The sequence below is a fragment of the Budorcas taxicolor genome, chromosome 11 (assembly GCF_023091745.1).
Source record: "Budorcas taxicolor isolate Tak-1 chromosome 11, Takin1.1, whole genome shotgun sequence".
NCBI lineage: Eukaryota > Metazoa > Chordata > Mammalia > Artiodactyla > Bovidae > Budorcas > Budorcas taxicolor.
In genome coordinates this window covers 85,557,969-85,584,962 of record NC_068920.1, presented here as the reverse complement: position 1 = coordinate 85,584,962, position 26,994 = coordinate 85,557,969, and the positions used below count along the sequence as shown (strand labels likewise).

The window sequence follows — 26,994 nt, the reverse complement described above, 5'->3', positions numbered from 1 at the left end:
TGATTGGAGGAGCGCCCTGGCTCAATTCTCGCGATGATGCTTCCTCCACGTCAATTACTTCCCTTCCTCGCCCGGACCCGGTAATCGACTACAGACCACGTTGTGAGCTACCGAGACACCGTAGAACTAGACCAGCTTCCGGGACTCATCCTGACTGCTGCGACTCTTCTCAGACGCTCATAGGCACGAGGTTTGGCTTCCAGGCGTCTTCTTTGCCAGAGCCGCGGTAGTGCGCGACTCTCTACCGCTCGGCCACTTTACTAGGGCAGCCAGGGGATGCACATCAATTCCCGTTCTATAGTTACGCGAGAATTTGGCGGTCTTGAACCTGATTTCCGGAAGCTTAGGTCTCCATGGAGATAGCACTTTAACCCTCCCCCCCCCCCCCCCCCCCCCGCCACTTGTCATTCCCTAGACTCCACGTGGTTGGGAAATGGTCCACAGAATGTGGGGGTCAGCCAGAAAGGTGTAGGTTTCACTGGAACAGCAATCATAAGGGAAGCAGGCAGTGGGGTGCAGGAGGAGTGTAATTTACTGAGCATCTTCTGGCCACTTAAGGAGTGCCTTAAGGTGGGCACGAGATTTTCCACTCTTGGGAGTACAAACGTTTGGGCATCCACTGAGCACGCATAAGCACCAAACCTCTTTGTGCAGTCTTAAGGGTTCCAAGATAAAATTCTGCGGCAGATTTGCTCACCATTCATCACAGAATCGTCTCCCCATTTGCCTATTTCTGTCCCTTCTAAGCTTTGTATATTGGTGACTTACCTGGGAAGTGTTCCCTAGTGCTATTCCCCTTGATTTAATCATGTCGCTTTTCAAATTTTTACCTTGTCGATGCCTTTCTAGCAGTGTCCATTTTTATTACCATTTTCTGTTAAGTGCGTTTTCCTATTTCACTGCTGTGTTAATTTCTTACTTTGCAGAGGGACCATAGGTTCCTCAGTGTCAGGACTAGCTTGTCACTTGGATATAGAATTTACTTAAGATGACAAGTAGTCCACTTTTCTGCTGTTAAAAGTACACATCCTTTTTAGTACATCACTGATAAATGTTTGTTAACTCATTAGTTTATTCATCAAAAAATTTTAAGCACCTGATATATGCCAGGTACTGTTTTGGGAACTGATGATTAAAACAGTGAATAAAACAGATTCAACTGCTGCCTTCATTGAATTTATTACTAGGGGAGACATATATGCAAATAAACAATTTCTTGTAAGTTCAGGTAGTAGTAAGTGCTATAAAGAAAATAAAGCAATAGAAATGACCTATATGTGAGTAGAAGTGGTGGAATTTTAAATAGTGTCCATGGAAGGCTTCTTAGAAGAGGTAATGTTTGGGAAGAAACCTGAATGGTGAGGAGTTGGCCTTGCAAAGATTTGATGGAATAAGCCTAACAATAGAGATATCAGGGCATACAAAGTCACCTAGATGGTGAAAAGAAGACTGATTTGAAATGAACTGCAGAGGAAGGAAGGGCCAGGTTATTTAGGGCCTTGAAGGCCAAAGTCTCAAATTTATATTTTATTCTAAGTATAAATGAAAGCCCTTAGAAATGTTTAAGCAAGAGAGTAGTTATATTTGAAAAAAAATTGCTTTGATGCCTGTGAAAAGAATGGACTCTTCAGAAGCAGGATGAAAGTTTGGAGACCAATTAAGAGTTTATTGTAGGGATCCAGGTTAAAAGGGTTCATTGAATTTCTGTTTGGATATTCTCAGTGTTGGAAAGTTCTCTGAAAGGCAGCTCATTTTATAATTGAACCATAGATTTCTTCCTTTGTATTAAGCTGTAATTGGCCTCCCTGAAGCTTGCACTGACATCTCCTAATTCTATAGCCATCTAAGACAGAAGACATCTGAGACTTCCCTGGTGGTCCATTGGTTAGGACTCAGCGCTTTAACTGCTGTGACCCTGGGTTCAATCTCTGGTCCAGGGAACTGAGATCCTGTAAGCTGTGCAGCAATGTGGCCAAAAAAAGAAAAAAACCCCGAAAACTACAGAATAAAATCTATTCCTCTTTCTCCCAATCAGTCTTCCAACAGCAGCTCTTTTAAGGCACCCATCCTGTCCTCTTCTCTAGGCCAGACACCTTTGGTTTGAACTGTTTTCTGAAGGGAAGTGCTTTCCAGGACCTTCAGAAATCTGGCTCTTCCTTGGAAAGTGAAAGTGTCTCAGTTGTGTCCGACTCTTTGCGACCCCATGAACTATACAGTCCATGGAATTCTCCAGACCAGAGTACTGGAGTGGGTAACCTTTCCCTTCTTCAGGGGATCTTCCCAAACCAGGGACTGAACCCAGGTCTCCTGCATTGCAGGTGGATTCTTTACCAGCTGAGCCACAAGGGAAACCCAAGAATACTGGAGTGGGTAGCCTCTCCCTTCTCCAGCACATCTTCCCGACCCAGGAATCTAACTGGGGTCTCCTGCATTGCAGGCAGATTCTTTACCAACTGAGCTATCAGGGAAGCTTAGAAGATCCATCATTTGCTATGGCTCCTTAAGATATGGCTACTAGCACAGCACCTAATGCTCCATACATTCCCTGACCTGTGAAGATGACCATCCATTGGTCTAGCTGATTTCTAATGTGGTTTTTAAGTCATGTTGTACTATTCGCTTGTGGCTCACAAACCACATGTTGAATTGTTTCAAATCACATTTTATCTCTCCTACCTTCTCCCCATCCTGTATTTCTGGGTATTATAAATCCTGTACTGTATTGTTCTTATCCAAAAGCAGCATCTTACATTTATTTCTATTTCATCTTGGTAAGTTTATTCCAGTTTATTGGTCACTTTTTAAATCCTGATTCTATCATCCAACACTCTGTTGGATGCTCCTAGCTCTGTGTCTTTTCTTAATTCACTGTATTATGTCCTCCAATGTCTACATGATAAACACCACTAAAAATCCTCAAGAAGAGAGCCCCATGTGGCATTTCCCTAGCGACTTGTCTTCAGACCATGTGGTACTCTGAGTGTGTATCCTTTGAGTAGCTTTGTTCAGCCTATTGTGAATCCTGTTAGCTGAAAGCAAACTCACAGGGATAGTACGTGAAAGTTTCCTTTATCAAATATTTTTCAGAAATCAAGATACAGCTTGTTAGGATACCTCCTGATCTGTCAATCCAAGAAGTCACAGAGATAAGGTAGGCCTACTATATTTTTGAAAAGCCGTTCTGGTTTTTTTTTTTTTTTTTTGGTGGTTTATTTGTTTAAAATGAAGGTTTGCTGTATTTAAAATACAAAGACTGGGTAGGTAAAAGTAACCTTAGACAGTAATAAACTCTTCTTGAGTCTAAAAAAAGTTTTTCAAAACAGCCATCCTTAGGGTAGTAGTTTTAGCCTGTGGCAACTTTGCTCCCCAGGGGACATTTGGCAATTACTGGAGACCTTTTTCTGTTGCCACAACTTAGAGGAAGAAGGCCACTCCAGTGTTCTTGCCTGGAGAATCCCAGGGACGGGGGAGCCTGGTGGGCTGCCATCTATGGGGTTGCAGAGTCGGACACGACTGAAGCGACTTAGCAGCAGCAGCAGAGGAATGGTGCTATTGGCATCTATCTAGTGGGCAGAGGCCATGTCCTACAGTGCTTGGGATGATACCCTGTGGCAAAGAATTATCTGGCGCCAAATGTCAACACACAGAGTTCTTCAGTGCATTAGACAGTCTCTTTTTTTATTTATGTATTTGTTGTTTGTTTAGCTGTGCTGATCTTAGTTGCAGCACGCAGGATCTTTCATCTTCATTGCGGATTCGTACTCTTAGTTGTGGTGTGCGGGATATGGTTCCCTGACCAAGTATTGAACCCAGGCCCCTGCATTGGGAGCATGGAGCCTTAGCCGCTGGACCACCAGGGAAGTCCTTAAGCAGTGTCTTAAAACTCTTCTTTCTTGTAGCGACTACTGTTAATTCTATTTAAAATGGGTGTAAAGAAGAAGAAAGAAACACAAGTTACTTCATTGACCGTTTGTCATCAGGACCTTGAAACTTTGAAATGTAAGTGATTTCTGACTTGTTTATCTTTTTTCTAGGTTGCAAATGGTTTATTTATCTCTGGGACTCCATATCACAGAATGTTCAGACTCTTGGAAGTTAATTATTCCATGTTCTTTACATTCAGTTTTGGATATAAAATGGTTTTCTTGAATGTCTGTCTTCAGTCTAAGTTCTCCTGGGTTTTGTTTATAAATGTTTAAATTTTATAGAACACATAACAAAGATAAACTCTTATCTATATATTGTGAAATCACCGAAGAAATTTTTGTTGTGTTTTGTTTTATATAGCCTTGGCTGATGTGGAAGGGAAAAATCTAGCTTCTTTGCTGTTGCACTGTGTACAACTCACTGATGGAGTGTCACAGATCCGTTATGTTAAACAGGTAAGGCTGATCTGATGTTCATGGATGCATCCTGGAGGTTATCATGCTATTATGGGCTTCTGAAATCAACTGAGCCACCAAGGAAGTCCTGAAATTAACCGATAATTTTTGGCTCCTAATTATTTTTTTACATTTGGAATATATATATGCTCCAATGTTTGTTACTATTACTGTACAGCAGAATGAATCATCCTTATATATACATGTGTTGCTGTTTAGTCGCCAAGTCCTGTGGACTCTTTTGTACCCCATAGACTGTAACCTGCCAGGCTCTTCTGTCCATGGGATTTCCCAGGCAACAATACTGGATTTGGTTGCTATTTCCTTCTCCAGGCTCCTAATTATTTCATACTGAGGTATCATTAAAGAATAGGAATATTTTTTTCTATTCATTTTATGATTTTTTTTATTCAAAGTGGCAATGTAAGCTATATTGAGGCTTTACCACTGTTGGAGTTGTATATAGGTAGGATGATGAGATAATAGTGCATACCTTTTTGGTGGAGATAAATTAAAAAAAATTTCTATCAATCTGGATCTTCAAAACTTTTTAGCAGATGCATTAAAAAGTTAATGTAAAATGTAAAAATTGTCCTGACCAGTGTTTTGATATTAAGATTTATCATTTGAACTTGCATAGTATTTTTTGGAAAGCAGGTAAATGTATCATTGGTTTTCAGTAATGCTACAGAATTCCTGTACTTTAAGCCATTAACAAGTCAGTAATTTTCAATGAAGGTGGGTCTGGAGGGTAGAGTGAGTGTTGGGGGCATGGTTTAAAAAAGTTAATAAATATTGAAATAGATGTTTAAAACAGTGTAGTGTGGAAAATATTACACATTAAAATTGAGACTTAAAGTATTTGAATCCATGTTACTTTGCTATACTTGATATTAGAAAAAAATTACTTTAATTTTGAATTTTTTTGATTATAGATTGTGCCCTTACTGGAGAAGGCAAATAAAAATGGCACATGTGATCCCACTATTCGAAGTTGTTTGGATATTTTAGCAGGCATTTATCTTTCTTTGAATCTAAAGAATCCCTTGAAGAAAGTCTTGGCAAGGTAAGAAAGAAAAGAAAGCAAAGTTAGGCACTGTAAATGTTCAGTTTGACTGAAAGTAACTAGTATTTAAGGTTCCCTCTTTGGTAGAACTGAAATGAAATCTATCACTTAGCAATTTCATTCATACAATTTTGTCTTTGTTTTGTCTTGTTTATTCATTTATTATAATTCTTTAAAAATGTAAAAGGCTTCTTAGGTCACAGACCTTAAAAAATTAGGCTGTAGGCTGTAGTTTGCAGACTCCTGGTTTAGTCTATTTACATGTAATGTAATTATTGGTTAAATTTAAACCTGTCACCCTACTGTTTTTTTTCTCTCTGTCCTATCTATTTTTGTTTAAATGTTTTTAATTACATAGGTAATATAGAAATATATGCTTAGTGTAAAAACTTAAAGCTGTATGTTCAGTTCACTTCAGTCGCTCAGTCGTGTCCGACTCTTTGCGACCCCATGAATTGCAGCATGCCAGGCCTCCATGTTGTTGTCCATCACCATGAATTGCAGCACAGCCTCCCCTCCGTGTTGTCCATCACCAACTCACGGAGTTCACTCAGACTCACGTCCATTAAGTCAGTGATGTCATCCAGCCATCTCATCCTCTGTCGTCCCCTTCTCCTCCTGCCCCCAATCCCTCCCAGCATCAGAGTCTTTTCCAATGAGTCAACTCTTCGCATGAGGTGGCCAAAGTACTGGAGTTTCAGCTTTAGCATCATTCCTTCCAAAGAAATCCCAGGGCTGATCGCCTTCAGAATAGATTGGTTGGATCTCCTTGCAGTCCAAGGGACTCTCAAGAGTCTTCACCAATACCACGGTTCAAAAGCATCAATTCTTTGGTGCTCAGCCTTCTTCACAGTCCAACTCTCACATCCATACATGATCACAGGAGAAACCATAGCCTTGACTAGACAGACGTTAGTCGGCAAGTACACAAAATAAAAAGTGAGCTTTTCATTGCACTATTTCTGGCCTCTCTTTTTTCTTAGTAAAGGTTATTACTTAACATTTTGGTGTTTCTTTCTAGATATTGTCTTTGGATTTAGTGTATGCATGCTTTTACATAAATGGGATTATACTCAGGGTGTTTCTTCGTAGGTTATTCTTCACTAAAGAATGTCTTAGAGATATTTTCATGTCAGTATATTTACTTTTTTTTTAGTTGTAGTTAAAAATACCCCACATTACATGAAATTTACCATCATAACCATTTTTGAGTGTTCAGTAGTGTTAAGTGTATTCACATTATTATGCTGTGGATCTCTGGAATTTTTTCATCTTATAAAACTGAAACTGTACTCACTAAACAAGAACTCCTTATTTCCTTTTCCCCCTAGTCCCTGGCAACCACCATTATTCTTTCTGTTTCTATGGTTTTGATTAGTACCTTGTATAAGTGGAATATTTGTACTTATCTTTCTGTGACTGACTTAATGTCCTCAAGATTCATCTGTGTTATAACTCATGACAGCATTCTTTCCTTTTAAGGCTGATTACTACGCTGTTGTATTTATATAGCACATTGTCCATCCATTCACCTGCTGATAGAGATTTGGGTTGCTTCTTCCTCTTGACTGTTGTGAGCAGTACTGCTTTTTGGACATAGGTGTGCAAATATCTCTTAGAGATCCTGCTTTCAGTTCTTTTGGATATATATGCAGAAGTGGGATTGCTGAATATGGTAACTATTTTTAATTTTCCAAGGAACTTGCAAGCAATTTTCCATATGGCTGCACTGTTTTACATTTCCACCAAAAGTCCTCATTCTTTCTAACAGCTGTAGATACTCCATAATATGGATGCACTGAAATTCATATTTGCCATATTACATATTATTTAATCTCTTCTCCATTGATAGATTGCTTTCAAGTTTTCATTATTCCAACAGTGCTACAGTAATATTCTTAATTGTTTATGTAATTATGTATGTGTATTACTCTGAAATGAATTCCTAGAAGTGAAATTTCTTGACCAGACTTATGCCTATCAAAATTTTTGATCAGTTCAGCTTAGTCGCTCAGTTGTGTCTGACTCTTTCAGTTCAGTTCAGTTCAGTCGATCAGTCATGTCTGACTCTCTGTGACCCCATGAATCGCAGCATGCCAGGCCTCCCTGTCCATCACCAGCTCCCGGAGTTCACTCATACTCACAGCCATCAAGTCAGTGATGCCATCCAGCCATCTCATCCTCTGTCGTCCCCTTCTCCTCCTGCCCCCAATCCCTCCCAGCATCAGAGTCTTTTCCAATGAGTCAACTCTTCGCATGAGGTGGCCAAAGTACTGGAGTTTCAGCTTTAGTATCATTCCTTCCAAAGAAATCCTAGGGCTGATCTCCTTCAGGATGGACCAGTTGGATCTCCTTGCAGTCCAAGGGACTCTCAAGAGCCTTCTCCAACACCACAGTTCAAAAGCATCAATTCTTCGGCGCTCAGCCTTCTTCACAGTCCAACTCTCACATCCATACATGACCACTGGGAAAACCATAGCCTTGACTAGATGGACCTTAGTTGGCAAAGTAATGTCTCTGCTTTTGAATATGCTATCTAGGTTGGTCATAACTTTTCTTCCAAGGAATAAGCGTCTTTTAATTTCATAGCTGCAGTCACCATCTGCAGTGATTTTGGAGCCCAAAAAAAACAAAGTGTGACACTGTTTCCACTGTTTCCCCATCTATTTCCCATGAAGTGATGGGACCAGATGCCATGATCTTCGTTTTCTGAATGTTGAGCGTTAAGCCAACTTTTTCACTCTCCTCTTTCACTTTCATCAAGAGGCTTTTTAGTTCACTTTCTGCCATAAGGGCGGTGTCATCTGCATATCTGAGGTTATTGATACTTCTCCCGCAATCTTGATTCCAGCTTGTGCTTCTTCCAGTCCAGCGTTTCTCATGATGTACTCTGCATAGAAGTTAAATAAGCAGGGTGACAATATACAGCCTTGACGTACTCCTTTTCCTGTTTGGAACCAGTCTGTTGTTCCATGTCCAGTTCTAACTGTTGCTTCCTGACCTGCATATAGGTTTCTCAAGAGGCAGGTCAGGTGGTCTGGTATTCCCATCTCTCTCAGAATTTTCCACAGTTTATTGTGATCCACACAGTCAAAGGCTTTGGCATAGTCAATAAAGCAGAAGTAGATGTTTTTCTGGAACTCTCTTGCTTTTTCGGTGATCGATTGGACGTTGGCAATTTGATCTCTGGTTCCTCTGCCTTTTCTAAAACCAGCTTGAACATCTGGAAGTTCACGGTTCACATATTGCTGAAGCCTGGCTTGGAGAATTTTGAGCATTACTTTCCTAGCGTGTGAGATGAGTGCAATTGTGCAGTAGTTTGAGCATTCTTTGGCATTGCCTTTCTTTGGGATTGGAATGAAAACTGACCTTTTCCAGTCCTGTGGCCACTGCTGAGTTTTCCAAATTTGCTGGCATATTGAGTGCAGCACTTTCACAGCATCATCTTCCAGGATTTGAAATAGCTCCACTGGAATTCCATCACCTCCACTAGCTTTGTTTGTAGTGATGCTTTCTAATAGGTATTGCTAAGTTGTAATCTTCAATATTCCTATTTCTCAATATTTTTTCCTTCCAGAAAAACTTTAGAATTGTTGAGTCAATATTTTAAAAAATGTTAATTTAGATTAACTGTGGTAAAATTGGCATTGTATTTAATTTATCCATTCAGTAGACTTTGCAACCCCATGGACTGTAGCCTACAAGTCTTCTCTGTCCATGGAATTTTCCAGGCAAGAGTACTGGAGTGGGTTGCCATTTCCTCTCCAGGGGATCTTCCCGACCCAGGGATCGAATCCAAGTCTCCCGCATTGCAAGCAGACGCTTTACCATCTGAGCCACCAGGGAAGTCAGAGACTGATATCTACTATGTGTCAAGTATTCTTTTAGGCATTGGGGACACAGTGAATGAAACAGTCCAGAATGGAGGTTATTTCTAAGAGGAAGACAGGAGATAGAAAAACAAGCAAAATATACAGGAATTAGAGGGAATGAGTGCTATGGATAAAGAAATAAAGCAGAGAAGTAGGAAAGGGAGTACCAAGGATGGGGGTGAGGGCTACAGTTTAAAATATAGTAGTCTTTTCAGATACCTTTGTTTAGTGTCATTGTTTGGGTGATCTTTGAGATTGATCTGAAAGGGGTGAGGAAATGATTAATGGGAAATAATCTTTGGGATATTTGAGAGAAGAGAACTCCAGGTGGAGGAAATAACAAGTACAAAGACTTTGGCATGTTGTTGGAATGAAGGAAGGCTGTGTAGCTAGAGCTAAATGAACAAGGATCAAGATGAACCAGAGAGATAATGGGGGGGCCATATTGTATAAAGTCTCATAAGTCATTGTAAGCACTTTGACTACTGCATTGACTGAGAAGGACGTTGTAGGATGGTTTTAGGCAGAAAAATAAATGGTGTTTTAGTAATATCCGTCTGGCTTCTCTGTTGAGGTTAGTCCTTGGAAAGGGAGCAAAGCAGGTTGGAAACAGGAAGACCAGAGGAGAGATGATAGACCAAGGAGTTCCAATGATAGTGGTGTGAAGTTATTTTCTGACTGTATTTTGAAGATACAGTTCAATATTTCTTCATTTGTAATATTCTCTTCCCTCCCAACATTTCCTTGAACATACTCTAAGGTTGTCAAATTTTTAATATTTGGTTCTTTTTTCTAGCTCACTAAATGGCCTACCTGAATTTTTTCTAATTGAGGCTACACAAAGTTTTACTTCTCGTCTTCAGGAAGAATTGAATACAAGTACTGATCTCTACTCTTACAGAAGAGTTATTGACAATATATCTTCCTGTATGGAAAACTTTGACTTGGGTAAGCTAGCTTTTTTCTAGCTAACATCTGTCATTCCATCAGTGTTTTGAATGGTGTTAATTTTAGTTCTGAAACTCCTTACCAGTGTTAATTTTCTCCCCACAGGTAGATCAAGTGTTAATAATCTTCTTGAAAATGGTAAGTTCTATTTTATTTTATTCTGAGAGGTGAGTGCTTGTATAAGTCATTTTGTAACTGATTCTTTTAAGTTTCTTGGCAGTAGGTGGAGTACTACCGATGATGAAGGTATATTATGCTCCTTCCTTTTAAATTTCTACTTTTATGATATCGTTTTAGGTAGCAATGATTTGAAATATTTTCTTGTGCTGAAGTCAGAGTTCACAGTTTCAGATTCTGATTTTTTCCTATGTCCTTTTTGTTTCAGTGCTTCATTTTCTGCAGAAGAGTTTAATTGAAATCTCAGAAGAGAACAGGCAAGTGTTTCGTGTCTTCATGCTCGTGCCTGTGCGTACGTTATCTTTGTACGGGCTTCCCTGGGCTGAGTGGTAAAGAATCTGCTTGCAATGTGGGAGCCGCAGGAGACGCGGGTTCTATCCCTGGGTCGGGAAACCCCCCTGGAGGAGGGCATGGCAACCCACTCCAATAATCTTGCCTGGAGAATTCCATGGACAGAGGACCCTGGTGGGCTACATTCCATGGGGTCACAAAGAGTCAGACATGACTGATGCGACTTAGCATGCACACACGCCTTGTCTTTGTACAAGGAAATTTTTAAGAAGGGTCCAGAGTGTACTTCTTTCCATCCCTCTCCATTAATATTAGATGTAATTATTTAAATTTATTTTTTGAGATTCAATATTTAATTTAAAAAATCAAATAAGTTATGAGAATAACTGAGAAAGGGAAGAGTTCTTTTCTTTACCTGAGTGTTTCTTTTTCATAGCATCCTGTTGTTATTTCATGGATGACATATGCTCTGTTGTCTCTCTGAGGATATTAATAGTAGAGTTTTGTTTTTTTAAAGTTTTCGTATCTTTACATAGGTCTGTGTTTCTTTCAAGCTGCTTATTTGTTTGCTGCTTTTGGTCAGTATGTTTGTTGCCAGAAGCTTTCCTTACAAGTCTGGTAATCCTTGTCTGAGTGCTCATTTAAGACTGGGGCACTGAGACTTGATTTGAACCTCTGTACGTATGGATGGGGGCTTCCCTGGTGGGTCAGACAGTAAAGAATCCACCTGCAGTGAGGAAGACCTGGGTTCTATCCCTGAGTTGGGAAAATCCCCTGGAGGAGGGCAGGGCAACCCACTCCAGTATTCTTTTCTTGGAGAATCCCCATGGACAAAGGAGCCTGGTGGGCTGCAATCCATGGGGTTGCAAAGAGTTGGACATGACTAAACGACTAAGCACACACACACATATGGATGGGGTTGATTGTAGGCCTTATTGGGGAACCCTTGATGTCAGTATCTTTAGGTCTTTTTGCATGAGTAGTGGATTTGCCAAGGAAGAACCTTTTCAAACCACTGGCTTAATATTCTGGTTGCTGAGTGAGGGAATAAAGCTGAGATTTTGACATTTAGCATTTATTGTGCAGACATTTTCCTAATTCTCCTGCTTGCAATACGGTATCATTGCCTTAACTTTGTGTGTTCTCTTTCTGTCCAGTCACTTGCTGTTTTACCTTCCCTAGAGGTAAAACCAAGGAATGTTTGCTAGCTGGGAGGTATGGCCCAGAGTTGGCATTCTTCTTCAACAGACTTGTAACCACTCTTCTGTTTTCATCCCTACATTTGCCTTCATGTCAAGGAGCACCTGGTGGCAACAATTTTTTAGCCCTTAGGGACTGCAAATCAGGTTGCTCTGGGTGTGTTCTCTGACTTAGGATTCAGAATCATTCTTGATTCTGTTAAGTCAGTTATCACTCATCCATCTGCTATTAAAATTTTAGTATTGTCTTGTTGTCTGTTTGTTGCCCTTGTGTATTTATGTCTTTTAATGTTTTAAATCCCTTGGCTGTGGTTTAGGGAGGCTCTGAGGGGAGAGTAAAAGTAACACCTGTGTGCCATCTTTAACCTAAGATCTCTTTTGCCTTACCAGGAGCTCCCCCTCACTCCCTTTTAGGCTTCTCTTTCTCTGCTCATCTCTTCAGTGTGAGTCCTGTCCTTTCCGTTCTGTTTGTCTTGACTGCTTCGGATCGTCCACTTCTTTGGTGTCAGCCACATCACTATACTTCGGATGCCCAGATTTATCGCTCCAAGTTAGATCTCTTGTGAGTGGTAGGCTTCTATAGTGGTTGTCTTCTGGACCTCTCAACTTGGATGATTTACAGGTGCCTCAGATTTGATGTATCCAAAAGCAAATTCACTGTTTTTATCTCTTCCCACAACCAGTGGTAGCCTCTATTCTACTTTCTGTCTCTTTGAATTCTGGATACCTCAAATAAATGGAATACAGTATTTGTCTTTGTTTTTTGTCTGACTTATTTATAATGTTTTAAAGGTTAATCTCTGTTGTAGCCTGTTTCAGAATTTCATTCCTTTTTATGGTGAAATCATATTCCATCTTATGCATAGACCACATTTTGTTTCTGCATTTACTTGTTGATAAACATTTGGATTGTGAATAATGTAAATAGTGTGAATAATGCTGCTATAAACATTGATACATAAATAACAGTTTGAGTCTCTACTTTCAGTTCTCTTGGCATATACTTAGAAGTAGAATTGCTGGATCGTATAAATATTGTATGTGTCACTGTTTGAGGAACCCCCAAACCGTTTTCCCTGATTTTTCTTTTAATATCACTCTTGCATTCTGCTGTGTTGAGAATAGACTGCAAGTAGCAGGCATAGAAGCTGGGAGACTAGTTCAGAGACTCTGACAGTAACAGTGAGGGAGAGGTGAGAGTGGCTGGGAGTAGCGGTGGAGGTGGTTGATAATGGATGTATTTTGAAGGTAGAACCACAGGATTTTCTTACAGATAGGGTGAGTGGGAAAGGAGTCAAGGATAATTGCATTTTCTGTAGGATAGAGATTCTAGCAGGTGGAGCGAGTGTGGAATTGCAGAGAAGTTCATGTAGCTTTAAATGTTTGTCAGACATCCAGGTGAAGATATTGAATAGAAAGTTGTACATACAAGTCTGGAATTAGGAAGAGAGGTCTGGGCTGGAGATGAAAATTGGGGAATTGTCAGCATATAGATTATAATTTAAAGCTTATGAGCTAAATGAATTCAGCATCAAGGGAGTGAATTAGATGGACAGAAGAGGTAAGGACTGAGTTGTGGTGAAATCTAATGTAAGGACTGAGGGAGAAGAGGATGAACTAGCCATGTTGTCTCAGAAGCATGACAAAAGTGAAATAGGAGAAAATCTGAGAGCATTTGGAAGTCAGGTCAAGGAAATTGCAAAGTTAGGGAGTATTCAGATTTAAAAATTGTGTCATTTATTCTTGATTTGTTATTTTTGCTCTCAAAAAGAAGAAATGAAGTTAGTCATTAGCTGAGAAAAAGGGAAAATTTTGAGCTAAGTTAAAAGAGTGTCAAAAGTTTGCAATAAATGTCTACATAATTGAATATTTCTGGGAATGGAAAAAAGAGGCATAGATGTTGATTAAAATCTAAAATTGATTTTGGCTGTTTGATGAGGAACTATTCTGGTGAGAAAAGAGGTGACATTTTGAATTTTCTTTTGTAATAATGTCTTGTCTTTGTTGTAGAAAATTGGCTGGAAATCATATTGTTCAAACGCAGTTGATGAATGACTTGTTGGTGAGCATTAGAGTTTCAGTGATGTTAGTACAGAAAGTACAGGGTTTCCAGAGACTTCATTTGAAGAATTCTCCTATTTGGCAAAGTATGTGTGGACTGCTGAGTATGTTTACCAACTTTTTAAGTGATGGTAAGTATAAAGCATACAAATGATGATTATAATTGAGTGTTAATCTGTTTTCACTTCTAATGGTATGAGATATTCAATACTTACCTGTGATAATAGAACTTCCTTTCCCTCAGCCCCTCAAAGTGGGGAAAGATCCTGGATTATAAGGTTTTAATACTTTTTCTTTCAAAGATATCAGTTCAACTTATCGGGATAACACTGAAGGACTTTTCTAAATGTGTGTGTGTATGTCTGTGTGTATGCGCATGCGCATGTGTGTATTGTATACAAAGCAGAAAACGTAACAACTTTAGTGTTGAAAAGCCACAGACTTTAAAAAGAGAAATAAAGTTCTTGAGGAATTTCCAAATTTGAAGATAAGATCTGGAAAGTTTAGTGTAACCCATACATTTTTCCTTAGCAGCGGGTGCTTCCTTCAAATAATGCCCGTGGTCACTGTGGGGTCATTCTTCCTCCTTATGTCTCATGTTGATTCTGTCCATATGATCTGTACCACCAGGAAACCAAGTCGTTAATGAGAGAAAATGTTCTGTAACTCCCAGTGACTTGAGATGGGCATTAAGCATCAATGGCTGTTAACATTACAGAAGGAGACAACCAGATAACACGTGCCTCTTGGTTGGTGGTCTTGATTTTACCACTTATAGTTTTTCCCAGAGGGATTGAACTTGAGATTGATCCGTCTCTCAGTCACCTGCCAGTTTGCAGGAATTACAGAGGACAGAAGAATGTGTTGAATTGCACTAGGGGTAAACAAACATCCAGATTGTGGGAAACTGTACAGGTTAAAAGGCCAGAGTTCTTCAACAGAAATTATAACAAGAAAAGGGTGAAGGGGGCACCTGTAGATTAAAGGACATATCATATTTTTTAAATGGATGAAACATTTCTGCCTTTCTGCTTTGCCATCTTCAGTATGTTGGCTTTCATCCACGTGTTTATTGTTTCATGGTTACTATATGACTATTCTACCTCCAGACCTCTTGTCTGTATTCAGGGCAGGAAAGAGGACCAGTTACATCTGTACCTTTAATCTGAAAGAAAAAAAATAGCCAAAAGATTTCTACTTATATTCCAGTAGCCTGAATCGTCCTCTGGTACCTTTAGTTGTAAGGAAGATTGAGGAAACAGGTAGCCTGTCTTTGCTTGGGCACATGGATGTCCCAATCAAAGTCAAAGTTAACAACTGTTGGATGAAGGGCAGAATAAATTTTTGGAAGGTCGTTTATAGTAGCTATTCATAATTCTTACCCTGTGTTGAATAATCCACTGTATTATTCTGTATACTTTCTTACAAACCAGAGGCTAATAGATAATGAAAAGAAGTACGCCAACAGTTTGGTTACATTGGGTACAGTGCCAATGAGAGCAGAGTTTGTAATTAGTACCGATGTAGGTTCTTTACACAAGCCCTGAAATCAGTTTCAGAAAAAGTAATGTACATGGGAGTTGAGATGCACACGCAGCAGTGGAAGAGAGGGGCCAGGAGGTACTGCTGGGGCATGTGCTGGGAGGCAGCAGATGGAGAGGAAGCGAGAATGGATGTTTGGGTTGAGTGTTTGTGTGCTGGGCATAAAAGCCTTTATGTTCATTATCTATTTCAACCTTACAACAGTTGTGTCAGATAGAGTTATTTTTTCCCCAATTTACGGAAGAGAAAACTGAGTCCCTGGGAAGTAAAATAACTTAACCTAGGCTTAATCTAGTGAGTGGTAAAGCTAGAAATTGCACCCAGTACTCTGGCCCCACAGCATGTGCTCTTTCTATTATACTACAGTATCTATCATCGTTTAATACATGCTTTCTGCTTTTTTGCAATAGATGGTCTCTTACAGACAATTCAGAGTACATCTGGATTAGCTGTTATTCTTTTTATTAAGGCTATGTTTCATCCACCTGAAAAGATTCCTGATTTGGTAAGTGCATGTCCTATTTAGAATTGTACTTTGTTGATAGTTAAACATGTTTTAAAAATATTTATAAAGAGTGAATTAAAACATTTTTTTTTTCATAGTCTTTCTGATTACTCTTTTCTCTTATTATGAGTGACAGTCTTTGACAGTCTTGGGACTTCCCTGGTAGTCCAGTGGTTCAGAGTCCACTTTGCAATACAGGGGACATAGGTTTAATCCCTGATTGGGGAACTAAAGATCCCACGTGTCGAGGAGCAGCCAAGCCCACACACTGCAACTACTGAGCCTCTATGCCATAACTAGAGGGCCCATGAGCCTCAACAAAAGATCCTGCATGGTGCAACTAAGACCCAACACAGCCACAAAAATAATAAAATAAGTGACAGTTTCAAAAATTTGGATAAAGCAGAAAGAAGGCAATAATAGTCACATGTAAATCCATCTCATGAAGATAATCATTGTCAACATTTTTGGGTGTATATCCTTGTTTTTTCCTAGCGTTGTTTTCAGTTCCATCTCTCACTATCATAAAAGATATTTATAACATTAAAATTATACAGATGGAGAAGGAAATGGCAAGCCACTACAGTATTCTTGCCTGAAAAAGTCCATGGACAGAGGAGCCTGGTGGGCTGCAGTCCATGGGGTCACATGACTGAGCACTCAGGCGTGAGGAGGGTGGAGGGAGACGGGTTGGTAGCAATAAACTGGTGGACCTGGAAAAAAAAATTACACAGAGATTGATGTATAGGTATATTTGGCAATAACTTTTTGGTAAATATGTAATTTTTCTTAAGACTAACCCAGATATTGTGCTAGAAGCAGTTAGTTGTTCAGTGAATTTGATTATATGGACAGTGTAAGTTCATAATTTGGGCCATAATTCTTGGATTTAGTACTAGCAGTATTTTTTTCTTATTGAGGAAACTTATTTTAGTTCTTTACTAAGAGCAAAATTACTTTATGCAAAATAGATGTGTACTGCTTTATGAGCTCACACAAAGTAGGATAAAGTTTAAAAATTCTAATTTCTCAAACCACCTCTAAAAAAAGCATTAGTTAGTTCGCTTATCCACCTGCAGGGGGCAATGTGTTGTGCTCTTCCAGTACATTCAGACCAGCAAAATGGTCCATATACTTAGATTCATTTTTTTTTCCTTTTGATATAATAATTTTAACTCTTGTGGCTTTTTGCCTTTAGGTTCAGCTGTTTTTCCTAGGATGGTTCAGGGGAGAGAGCATTTTGCATTTATGTTTTGAAGTATCTCTGGAAAGTTTTAGAGGCTTTATGTATATCAGCTCTGTTGTATTTTTGCAGATAAGTAGCGTGCTTCTCCGTTCCGTGGACCCCACCAGCGCCCCCGAGTGGCTTTTGAGCTGCTGCAAGAGCCTTTGCTGTGCTGATGTCCCGCCGTCAGCTCTCCTCTTCCTGTGTCAGGGGACACTCACTATGTTGGACTGGCAGGAGGGGAGGATGGGCCCCAGTGGGGAGGCCCTGCTCTTGAATACTGTGCATGTTTTGTTCACCTTGAGTTCACAGTGAGTTTCGTCTCATATTTTGCTTTGCTCGTCAGACGTTTATAAGATGGCAGCTAAGTTAGCTTGCTTAGTAATTCAGTGAAAAGTGGTCAAGGTATTCTTAAATTAAAAGGGAGATATATGTAGAGAATGAAGTGGGTGTGAAGGTAGAACAGGAGAAGACGGGATGATGGCACAGAGAGAAATGTTAGTGGAGGTTAACTTGTGACAATTTGTCAAGTTAATTTTAGCATTCAGTCTCTTATGTAAGCATTTTTAAAAACCATAAATATTTGTATATGGATAATGCTTTTGAGTTTATGAATAACATCAACATAGGTAGTTCATTGTGATCCTCACATGTCTGATAGATAGGATAGGAAACCCAATCTATTGAATGGGTAAAATGAAGCTTAGCAAAGTATGTGCTTACCTAACAGCATATTACCTACAAGCACCCAAGCCAGAACTGTTATGAGGTCTCTGACTTCATTGGATTGTATTTTGTGTGTGTGTGTGTTTTAATGTAAGTTATGCACATTTTAAAGTCATTATAACAGCTTTATTGCGGTATAATTTACTTTCCATACAATTCACCTACTTAAATTGTGCAATTTCAGTTATTTTTCTTCAGTATGTTTATAGGGTTTTACAACTCTCACCACAATCAACTTTCATTTCCGCCCCTGGAGAAACCTGCTTCACTCTAATATTCTCCCTCCCTGGCCCCTGAGTACATTTTTAAATACCTGTGAAACCGTCACCACAATTAAAATAATGAACCAAGTTTCCTTGGGTGCTTTTTTGGATTAACTTTTACAAAATGGAAAGATTTGAGATTTGTTTTGGCTGTGTTTATTTTTGTTGTAACTATAATGATAATTCAATTTTATGATCATTCTTTATATTTTTAAGGTCTAAATGATTGTAAAATTAGACTCCTTTTGTTTGTCAGTTTATACTAATGTGCCTCATTTTTCTTCAGGATCAAGGAGTCAACTCTGGAAATGTTTCTGTCTAGGATTTTGGCATCTTGGACTAATTCAGCTATACAAGTCCTTGACTCAAGTTCCCCAAGCCTAAAGGACAGCCTGAATGGGAATGCAGATGTGGTTAGGAGGCTTTTGGACTATGTCTATACCCACTGGGAACATCCACTGGATGCTTTGAGACACCAAACCAAAATCATATTCAGAAATATTCTCCAAATGCACCAGCTCACTGTAGAAGAGTCAGGTTCAGATTTGTCTGCTGATCGTTTCATTTTTGAACTGACCGAGAGTCTTCTGAGATTGGAATGGCATAGTAAAGGAAAGTACACATGCCTTGGTTGTTTAGTAGACTTCATGGGAGTTGACCATATTTTGGCATTAGCTAAAACCATTCCATTGCAAATCTTAGAGGTGATGGGGGACCAGTCTCTGGTGCCTTATGCAAGTGACCTCTTGGAAACCATGTTTAAAAATCATAAGAGTCGCTTGAAATCCCAGGCTGCCGCCAGCACTTGGATTGACGAGTGGCACAAGACTTGGGTCTCCCCTCTGCTTCGTGTGCTGTGTGAAGGAAGTCTGGATCAGAAATCTTATGTGACTGATTATTACTTGCCAAAATTGCTGAACTGCAACCCTGAGAGCTTAAGTCATATGGTAAAGATTCTTCAGACTTCTGCTGATGCTAAAACTGGTAAGAAAATGAACTTTTTTTGTTTTAGTAATTTCTAGGTAAACTGCTTAAATAGAGGTACCTACCTGAGATGTTGGCCATATTCAAAATTTAATATTCCCATGTAATATTAAATATGCAAATATGTAAATGGTAAAGGAGGATATTAAAGATAGAAATTGTGTATTGAAATGAATGTTTCTATATCCAGCCAAATAGGTTTTTTGGCTAAAGTCATTTCTGCAAGCCAAAGATTGATTGCAGTTATGATTATGAGGTTTCCTTTATTACTAGGTTTTAATTCATTTTACCAAGTTTTTATCATTTGTTTGTCAGCCTGGAGTAGATGTTTGTGTGTTTTATATAATTTACTTATTCAGGTGGTTGAGACAGTAATTACAAATTGATGTAGGCAAGGTTAAAGACAGGTAAATTAGCAATAGTAAGTACTTGTCTCTAGGAAAGAGAGAAAAATTTAGAAGCATTACCTCAGGAAAAAACTCTCTCTGGCTGTTGAGAATAAGTATAAACATCCCACTGGAATTCAGTAACTTTGAAGAAATCGTTGCATTAAAGCATAATTTAGTAATTAATGTATAAAACAATGATCCTGATCCATCATGTAAAGCTTACATTTATTATATTCTGTTTAATGCAGGAGGAATAGGTACCCTCCATCACATTTTAAGGTTATTTCCAAATAAAAAGTTATTCTTTCAATCCTTCAAAGAATAACCATGAGATAGCTGGAAGATTTGATTCCTGTACATAGAAATGAGCCATTATTTATAATGTTGAACAATGATCCCTCTTGCATTTTTGAGAAGCCATCTAAAGCTGAGGATCCGTGAGTCTGTTCTGAAGCTAGACAGTCTTTATTAAATCAGGGTCTCCTGTGAACCCAGAGCTCCCTGTCCTGTTAAGTAACAGCTGATGTCCTGGCCTGTGAAAGCGTCAGGGTCTTTGTGATTCCCTTTTACCTTCTTTACTAAGAAGACACAGTAACTCCAAGATATACAGGGAGGTTCGGTGTTTGTTTTTAGAGAAATAATGGTGTTTAGCCACAGAAGTGTTTTTCTTATTTTTGGCTGAAAATAATTTTATTTATTTTTATTGTTTTAAATATTTCTGATTAAATTAAACCTGATTTTTTTTTTCCTGATTGACTTGCTGGTTTATTTTTTAACAGTCAAGGAAAAGGTAAAAAGATCAGCCAAAAATTATGATTTCTTGAAGTTAACAATAAGTGGATTCAGTTTACAGAAATCATTGACATAAGAGCTATTAAATCCTTTTAAATAATGATTTTATACTAGGAACATTAATTCATGTTAGAGTTTAGCTAAAAATACAATTTTTACTTCATGAAATAACAATGTTAATGGGAAACATGGGAATTGTTGAAGTTGTTAATAGCACAGTGGTGGTCTTTGTTGCTCTGTTTTTGAGACAACAGTAACCTTTTCCATCCTTAGGATCTTATGACAGCAGAGGGGCTCTGGGAGCTTTGATGGCTTGTCTAAGAACAGCTCGAGCTCATGGACATCTTCAGTCTGCAACTGATGCCTGGAGGGACCTTGTGTCCAGTGCAAGAATAAAGCAAGGCTTAATTCATCAGCACTGCCAAGTAAGTAAACAGTGTAATTGGGAATTCATACATGCCGTAGATCCCTGATACATTTATTCATAGCAGTGCAATATGGAAGCCCCCACATTATGCCCTCACTGTTTTAAGGGCTCCATAAGAAGGATGTGAAGCATGTAGACATTGCACTTGGGCTACTTAAAGTTTAGTTTAGGGAATAAGAAAACCTTCATAAGATAACTGGAAAGTCTTTTAAAAGATAGCACGAGTATATCTTTATGCGTAAGAACTTGGAAAGCTTAGAAGAAGAGACTCGTCTGAGTGTAGGTGATGGTTGAGTAGGAAAGTGATTCAAGGCAAGGAAGCCCTGGTGCCCACTCAAACTGGAAGGACACAAGTAAACAAGGGCTGGAGGGGGACTAAGGACATTGTTTGGCGAGAATGGAGTCCTTTGTCCGTTCTATGGACGCATCCATTACTAGGCTGAAGACTTCAGGTTTTATCCAGTTGGTAACTGGGAGCCAGAGTCACTCCTCTTTTAGCCAGGAACGTGGCATGAATGGAAAGAGAGATGAATTTTCAGAGTGGGAGCAAAAAGAACCCAGGAGACCAGTGAGAAGTTCATGGCAATAATTGGAGAGTGAGGTGATGTGGTCCTGGGGCAGAATGGTCCCTGAGGAAAAGGAATATAGTTAAACATTACTGTGGAATAAGAATCTTTAAGACTTTTAACTTTTGTAAATACTCAGTTTGTACATTTAATGACATAATTTTATAAGAAGTAATCACAGGATCTTTGGGATTATAGGACCTTTCTGAAATACATATATGTACACTGAGATTTATCTTTCTTTTCTGCCTTTGATACCTTGTGTAGATAATTAAACATGTTAGGTGGTTTAGGCTTTGCTTATGTCTTTGGGGCTTCCATAGTGGCTCAGATGGTAAAAAATCTGCCTGCAATTCAGGAGACCCAGGTTTGATCCCTGGGTTGGGAAGATCTCCTGGAGAAGGAAATAGCTACCCACTCCACTATTCTCGCCTGAGAAAGTCCATGGGCAGAGGAGCCTGGCAGGCTAGAGTGCATAGGGTTGCACACAGTTGGACACACTGAGCAACTAACACATCATTGAAAAATGAACATCTTATTCTTTGGTGTATTTTAGGTGCGCATTGATACGTTAGGCTTGCTTTGTGAAAGTAATCGAAGCACAGAAATCGTTTCCACAGAAGAAATGCGGTGGATCCAGTTCTTCATCACATACAATCTTAACAGTCAGTCTCCAGGAGTGCGGCAACAGATTTGTTCTCTTCTTAAAAAGGTAAGATTTCTCTTCAGAAAGTGTAGGAAAGTGGTAAACTTTGCCCGAGCCCAGATTTGGGGAGAGTGTGGGAAGAAGGGTCATGGAATTGGACTGCCAGAGCTCTTTGTGGCACTTCTGTGAATTGCTTGTTCTGTGATCCAATTAAGTTTACATTTGGGCTTCAGAGTGAAAAAAGTCCATTCACTTTGGTGTAATAAGTCAATCTTGAGCTCTTTTTTTGAAAGGGGGAAAAAAAATCTAGCATTGGAGTTTTCAGTGTGCAAGGTATTTTTTTAAAGTACTGTAAAAATATATATTTTTGGCCGTACCTCATGGCATTTGGGGTTTTTGTTCCCTAATCAGGGATCAAACCTGTGCCCCTTGCAATGGAAGGATGGAGTCTTAACTACGGGGCTACCGGGAAGTCCAGGGTGTGAGGTATTTTAAGAAAACTTTAGTAAGAAGAGGAAGGATGGCCTTGTATTTTTATTGTTTCTATAACTGCCTTTAGCAATGGTCTTTATTGAATCATTCAGCTTAAATTAATCACCTGAAATGTTTCTGAGGTAAAGAGTTGGTAGAGAATAGAAGTGAGTAAACCTAATTATCTTGCGGTTCACATTGACCTAAGGGAAATCGGAGAATTGTGGTTTAATAACTGTGTATTCTGATTTGCAGTAATACTTGAGTTTTTGGTTTTATAAATGTAAATGTTAATTTTCTGTCAGAAAGAAACACTATGGTAAATACTAAGCGTTTGAAAACCAGTACTCTCCTTGCCTGAAGTTTTAGTCTAAAAAATTTAGAAAGTTCTTCCTTTGCCTTTCAAGCTGGTATTTCAGCTTAATGTGGCTCACATACACTTCGTTTTTCTTTTTCTCAAAGTTGTTTTGTAGGATACAGGAAAGCTCTCAGGTACTTTATAAACTGGAGCAAAGTAAATCCAAGCATGAACCAGGGAATGAGTCCACCAGACAACACCCTTCTGTTTCTTTACAGCAGTATAAGGTAGGTGATTTCCAGACATACAGATTTTTAAGATACCTGAAACAATTTTGCATCTACAGTAAAGAGAAATAACACTCGTGCTGAGTAGCATTTCTCTGCTTTTTCCCCTCAAGCTGGGTTTTACGTATTCCTTCTGGTGTTTTGATACTTCTCTCAAGATAGCCTGAGTTGTGGAACCAGTGCTGGACTTGAAGTCTGTTACAGAATAACATTAATGGGCTAACCTTGATATTTTACAACTTATGTGAGCCAGATAAATTTAGTACTTTAATAAAAGGTAATTGCTGCCCTGACTCCTCCACCCGCTCCCCAAGGAAGAGGACTGTTGTGTCTGGACCTTTTGCCCCTATCATCTTAACGTGAAAGTGGCTTGACGTTTGTGATTCCTGACCCATGGTCCAGTTACTGGGGTTCTTCTCTATGCTGTTTGGAAGTGGGCTTGCAGAGTAGGACTGGATTTTAGGGCACTGGAGTTAATGGCCTGGTAGGAACCCCAGATATAGCAGCTGTAGTCTGGGCCAGGGTTCAGTTTCTGTCCATCAGAACAGAATGGACTTTTCACTGGTTTCTTACGCCAGATCTGTCCTCTCAGAAGCAGACGCATATTTTCTCGTAAGACCCAGATAGAGGACAGAGCTCACCTGTTTTATTTCATTTAGGGAAACAGGTATAATAAATGATATAGTGGAACCATGACACAGTCACTCATCTACTTAAGGTTAAACATTATCTAAAGAATACAGAGGTTGAAATTAGCTTCATCTTTGTAAAATCTGAGCAACAAAACATAAGAAAGTCATAATCTGAACTTCAAGGGTATAAATTGACTCACAATTCTGCCACTGACCACTTGGCTTACCTTAGTGAGTCTATAAGTGGGATGAATAACCTCTCTAAAAAGGTTGGTTTTGAGGATTAAACAGGAATGCTATCTGTAAACTCTAAATCACTCTGAAGAACTTTGCTGGGCATCAGTAAAAGTAACTATAGTTTGTACTGAGTATTTACTGTGTGTGTGGAGCAGTCATTTTTTAGTCCTTCAGAAGCACATCTCTTTTGCTTCTTTTGGCAAGGAATAAAATGACATTTGTGAAATATCAATTAGGTACTTAGAAACACAAAACCAATTTTGTGGATGACATTCTGAATTTTTGTGTATGTGCACAAAACTTTTGTGCTTTTGAAAACTAGTCCTTCAAAGTCTTGATCTGAGTCAGTCTCCTAGTTCTGACATTTTCTCCTTTCGGTAGGTAGACTCTCGTGGCTTTTGAAGGTTGCAGCTTTGGAGCTGTTTTATGATCATCGTTAGAATAGTGGATGTCATGTGCAGTGTCTGGTAGACTCTGCGCTAATCAACAAACTAACTGCTGTGGGAGAAGGGGAGGCTATGAGTTGGAAAAAGTGTCTTCTAGTCTAGTGAAGAAGGTTATTTCATACCTAAATAATAGCTAGTGTACTTAAAAATACATTAGTTATAGCAGTGGTCCCCCAACCTTTTGGGTACACAGTCCCTATGTTTTTGGTACCAGGGTCTGGTTTTGTGGAAGACAGTTTTTCCATGGACTGGGGTGGCAGTGGGGGATGGTTTCAGGGTAATTCAAGTGTATTACATTTATTGTGCAGTTTATTTCTATTATTATTACATTGTGATGTATAATGAAATAATTATACAGCTCACAATAATGCAGAATCAGTGGGAGCCCTGAGCTTGTTTTCCTGAGCTCAGGCAGTACTGCGAGTGATGGGGAGTGGCTGTAAATACAGGTGAAGTTTCACTCACTTGTCCGCTGCCCAACTCCTGCTGTGTAGCCCAGTTTCAAACAGGCCACAGACTGTTACTGGTCTGTGACCTAGTGGTTGGGGATCTCTGAGCTAGAGTACTTTAAGGTATAAAATGCTTTATATCAGTGTTCTCATTTATTCTTTAATGATAAATCTGTGAGAGAGGAATTATTATTATTGTCACTTACCAAGTGAGATAAGTGAAGCTTGGAAAAGTTGAATCAGCAAACTATCCAAGTTTCCTTAGCCCAGAGGTGGTAGAGCCAGACTCGAATCCAGATCTGCTCTGGATAACCAGACCAGAATAGCTTTCCCCTTAGTACCAGCTTGAGTGAAGGCTTGGAAGTAAGGGAGTGCAGAGAGAATTTGGGGAGTGGTGAATTCACTAGTATGAGTGACACATAAGATACCTGAGGGACAGAGGAATTGAATAACGGGAGATGAGTTGGAAAATCAAGTTGGGAATGAATAGTAGAGCGTTTTGAATGCTAGGCCAAGGTATCTGGAAGCCTGGCCAGAAGTCTTTTCTAGTGGGAAAAGACTAGAGCATATACTGAGCCCTTACTGCATGTGTTGCAGACTATTTGCGGGACGAGGGACATAGAAGTCCACAGACTGTCATTCCTGCCTCCATTGTGGTTACAGTCTGGTTGAGGGAAAGAACTATTTCTAAAAATGTAATTGCCACTGCAATTAGGATAATTCCTAAAGGATGAACTTGTTCTTGAATGTGGATACTATGCTACTCATTTATAATTAAAACTAGTTTATTGGATTTCAAAGGAATAAAGTCGTTAGGGCCTACAGGATAAATCCCCAGGGTTGTTTATCCTTGACTGAATGCAGGGATCCTGTCTAAAGACAGGGACTGGGGCTGCTTATATGCTGATGAGCTATATGTTGTCGGAGCATAGCAATATATGAGAGTCTTGAGGATAACAGCTTTTCTTCATAAGTTTTTTCTTTGGCCTTATGTAAAAGTTATAATTATTTGTTTTAATTAGAGGAAGAAGATTTATCTTGGATGAAGTATTTCCCACATTGCTTTTTTTTTAAATTGCATTTTTACTAAAAGTTTTCATTTTTGATCAGTTGTATAAACAGAAAGGCAGAGTAACAATCTCAAAGGTGCAGATGAAAGACAGTAAAATAGTTGGGTCTTTGTTTTGAACTGTGTTTTTATAGTCAGATATCAAGTACTTAGTTATCAAATTTATCAAGTAATATATATTGGATATTTCTTTGGTCATTTTAAAACTTTAAAAAGTATACATACTTTTGATGCTTGAATGCTTCTGGTGAAGAAAATCAGTATTCATACAGTTTTAACACAAGTCAAGGCAGAATGGATCATGTTTTCACCAAAAAAAAAGTTTTTTTTCATCTGGACTATAGTTAGAATTGTACTTTTTGTTGTTGTTTTTAACTTAAAAAATAAATCAGGTATAATTGATGTATTACATTAGTTTCAGGTCTATAATACAGTCATTCATTATTTGTGTGTATTGGGACATGATAACCACACTAAGTATAGTTAACATTTTTCACTACATAAAATTATACAAAGTTTTTTTCTTAGCAGCTTCCAAATATATAATAGAGTATTATATATTGTAACTATAGTCACCATACTGTACATTACATCCCATGACCTATTTATTGTATAACTTGAAGCTTGTACCATTTTTTCAACGCCTCCCCCCTCCACCTTTGGAATCTGTTCTCTGTATTGCTTGTTTTTTTTGTTTTGCTTTTTACAATTAATTTATTCGTATTCTATAAACAGTGAGATCATTTGCCTTTTTCTGTCTGACTTATCTGTTTATCCATCCATAGATACTTAGGTTGTTTCTGTATCATGGCTACTGTAAACAATGCTGCAGTGAATGTGGGAGTACACATTGTCTTTTTAAGGAATGTTTCCGTTTTCTCCTGTACTCCTTGTTAACTCTATAAAGATAGGGTTCATTGAGGTCATGAGCCCATGGTCAAGGGTGCCAATCTGAATTGTCAAGCAAAGTGAACATCTAGTATTGCTTAAAAAATTTTTTTCTCTCTAAAGCAGAAAAAAAAAAAAATTCACCCTGTAGAATGA

General features: G+C 38.9%; 1 protein-coding gene across 1 annotated transcript in view; it reads left to right on the top strand.

Annotated features, from left to right (window-relative positions):
* Positions 1 to 3,923: 3,923 nt before the first annotated feature.
* Positions 3,924 to 26,994, top strand: part of THADA (THADA armadillo repeat containing) — a 324,132-nt gene continuing 301,061 nt past the window's right edge. Inside the window, exons 1-13 of the mRNA XM_052647551.1 lie at positions 3,924 to 3,999; positions 4,288 to 4,382; positions 5,318 to 5,448; positions 10,117 to 10,268; positions 10,374 to 10,406; positions 10,654 to 10,702; positions 13,946 to 14,127; positions 15,949 to 16,043; positions 17,359 to 17,579; positions 18,544 to 19,241; positions 20,696 to 20,847; positions 21,972 to 22,127; positions 22,995 to 23,117. Of these exons, the coding sequence (XP_052503511.1) occupies positions 3,924 to 3,999; positions 4,288 to 4,382; positions 5,318 to 5,448; positions 10,117 to 10,268; positions 10,374 to 10,406; positions 10,654 to 10,702; positions 13,946 to 14,127; positions 15,949 to 16,043; positions 17,359 to 17,579; positions 18,544 to 19,241; positions 20,696 to 20,847; positions 21,972 to 22,127; positions 22,995 to 23,117 (2,163 nt within the window). The remainder of the gene's footprint in view (positions 4,000 to 4,287; positions 4,383 to 5,317; positions 5,449 to 10,116; positions 10,269 to 10,373; positions 10,407 to 10,653; positions 10,703 to 13,945; positions 14,128 to 15,948; positions 16,044 to 17,358; positions 17,580 to 18,543; positions 19,242 to 20,695; positions 20,848 to 21,971; positions 22,128 to 22,994; positions 23,118 to 26,994) is intronic.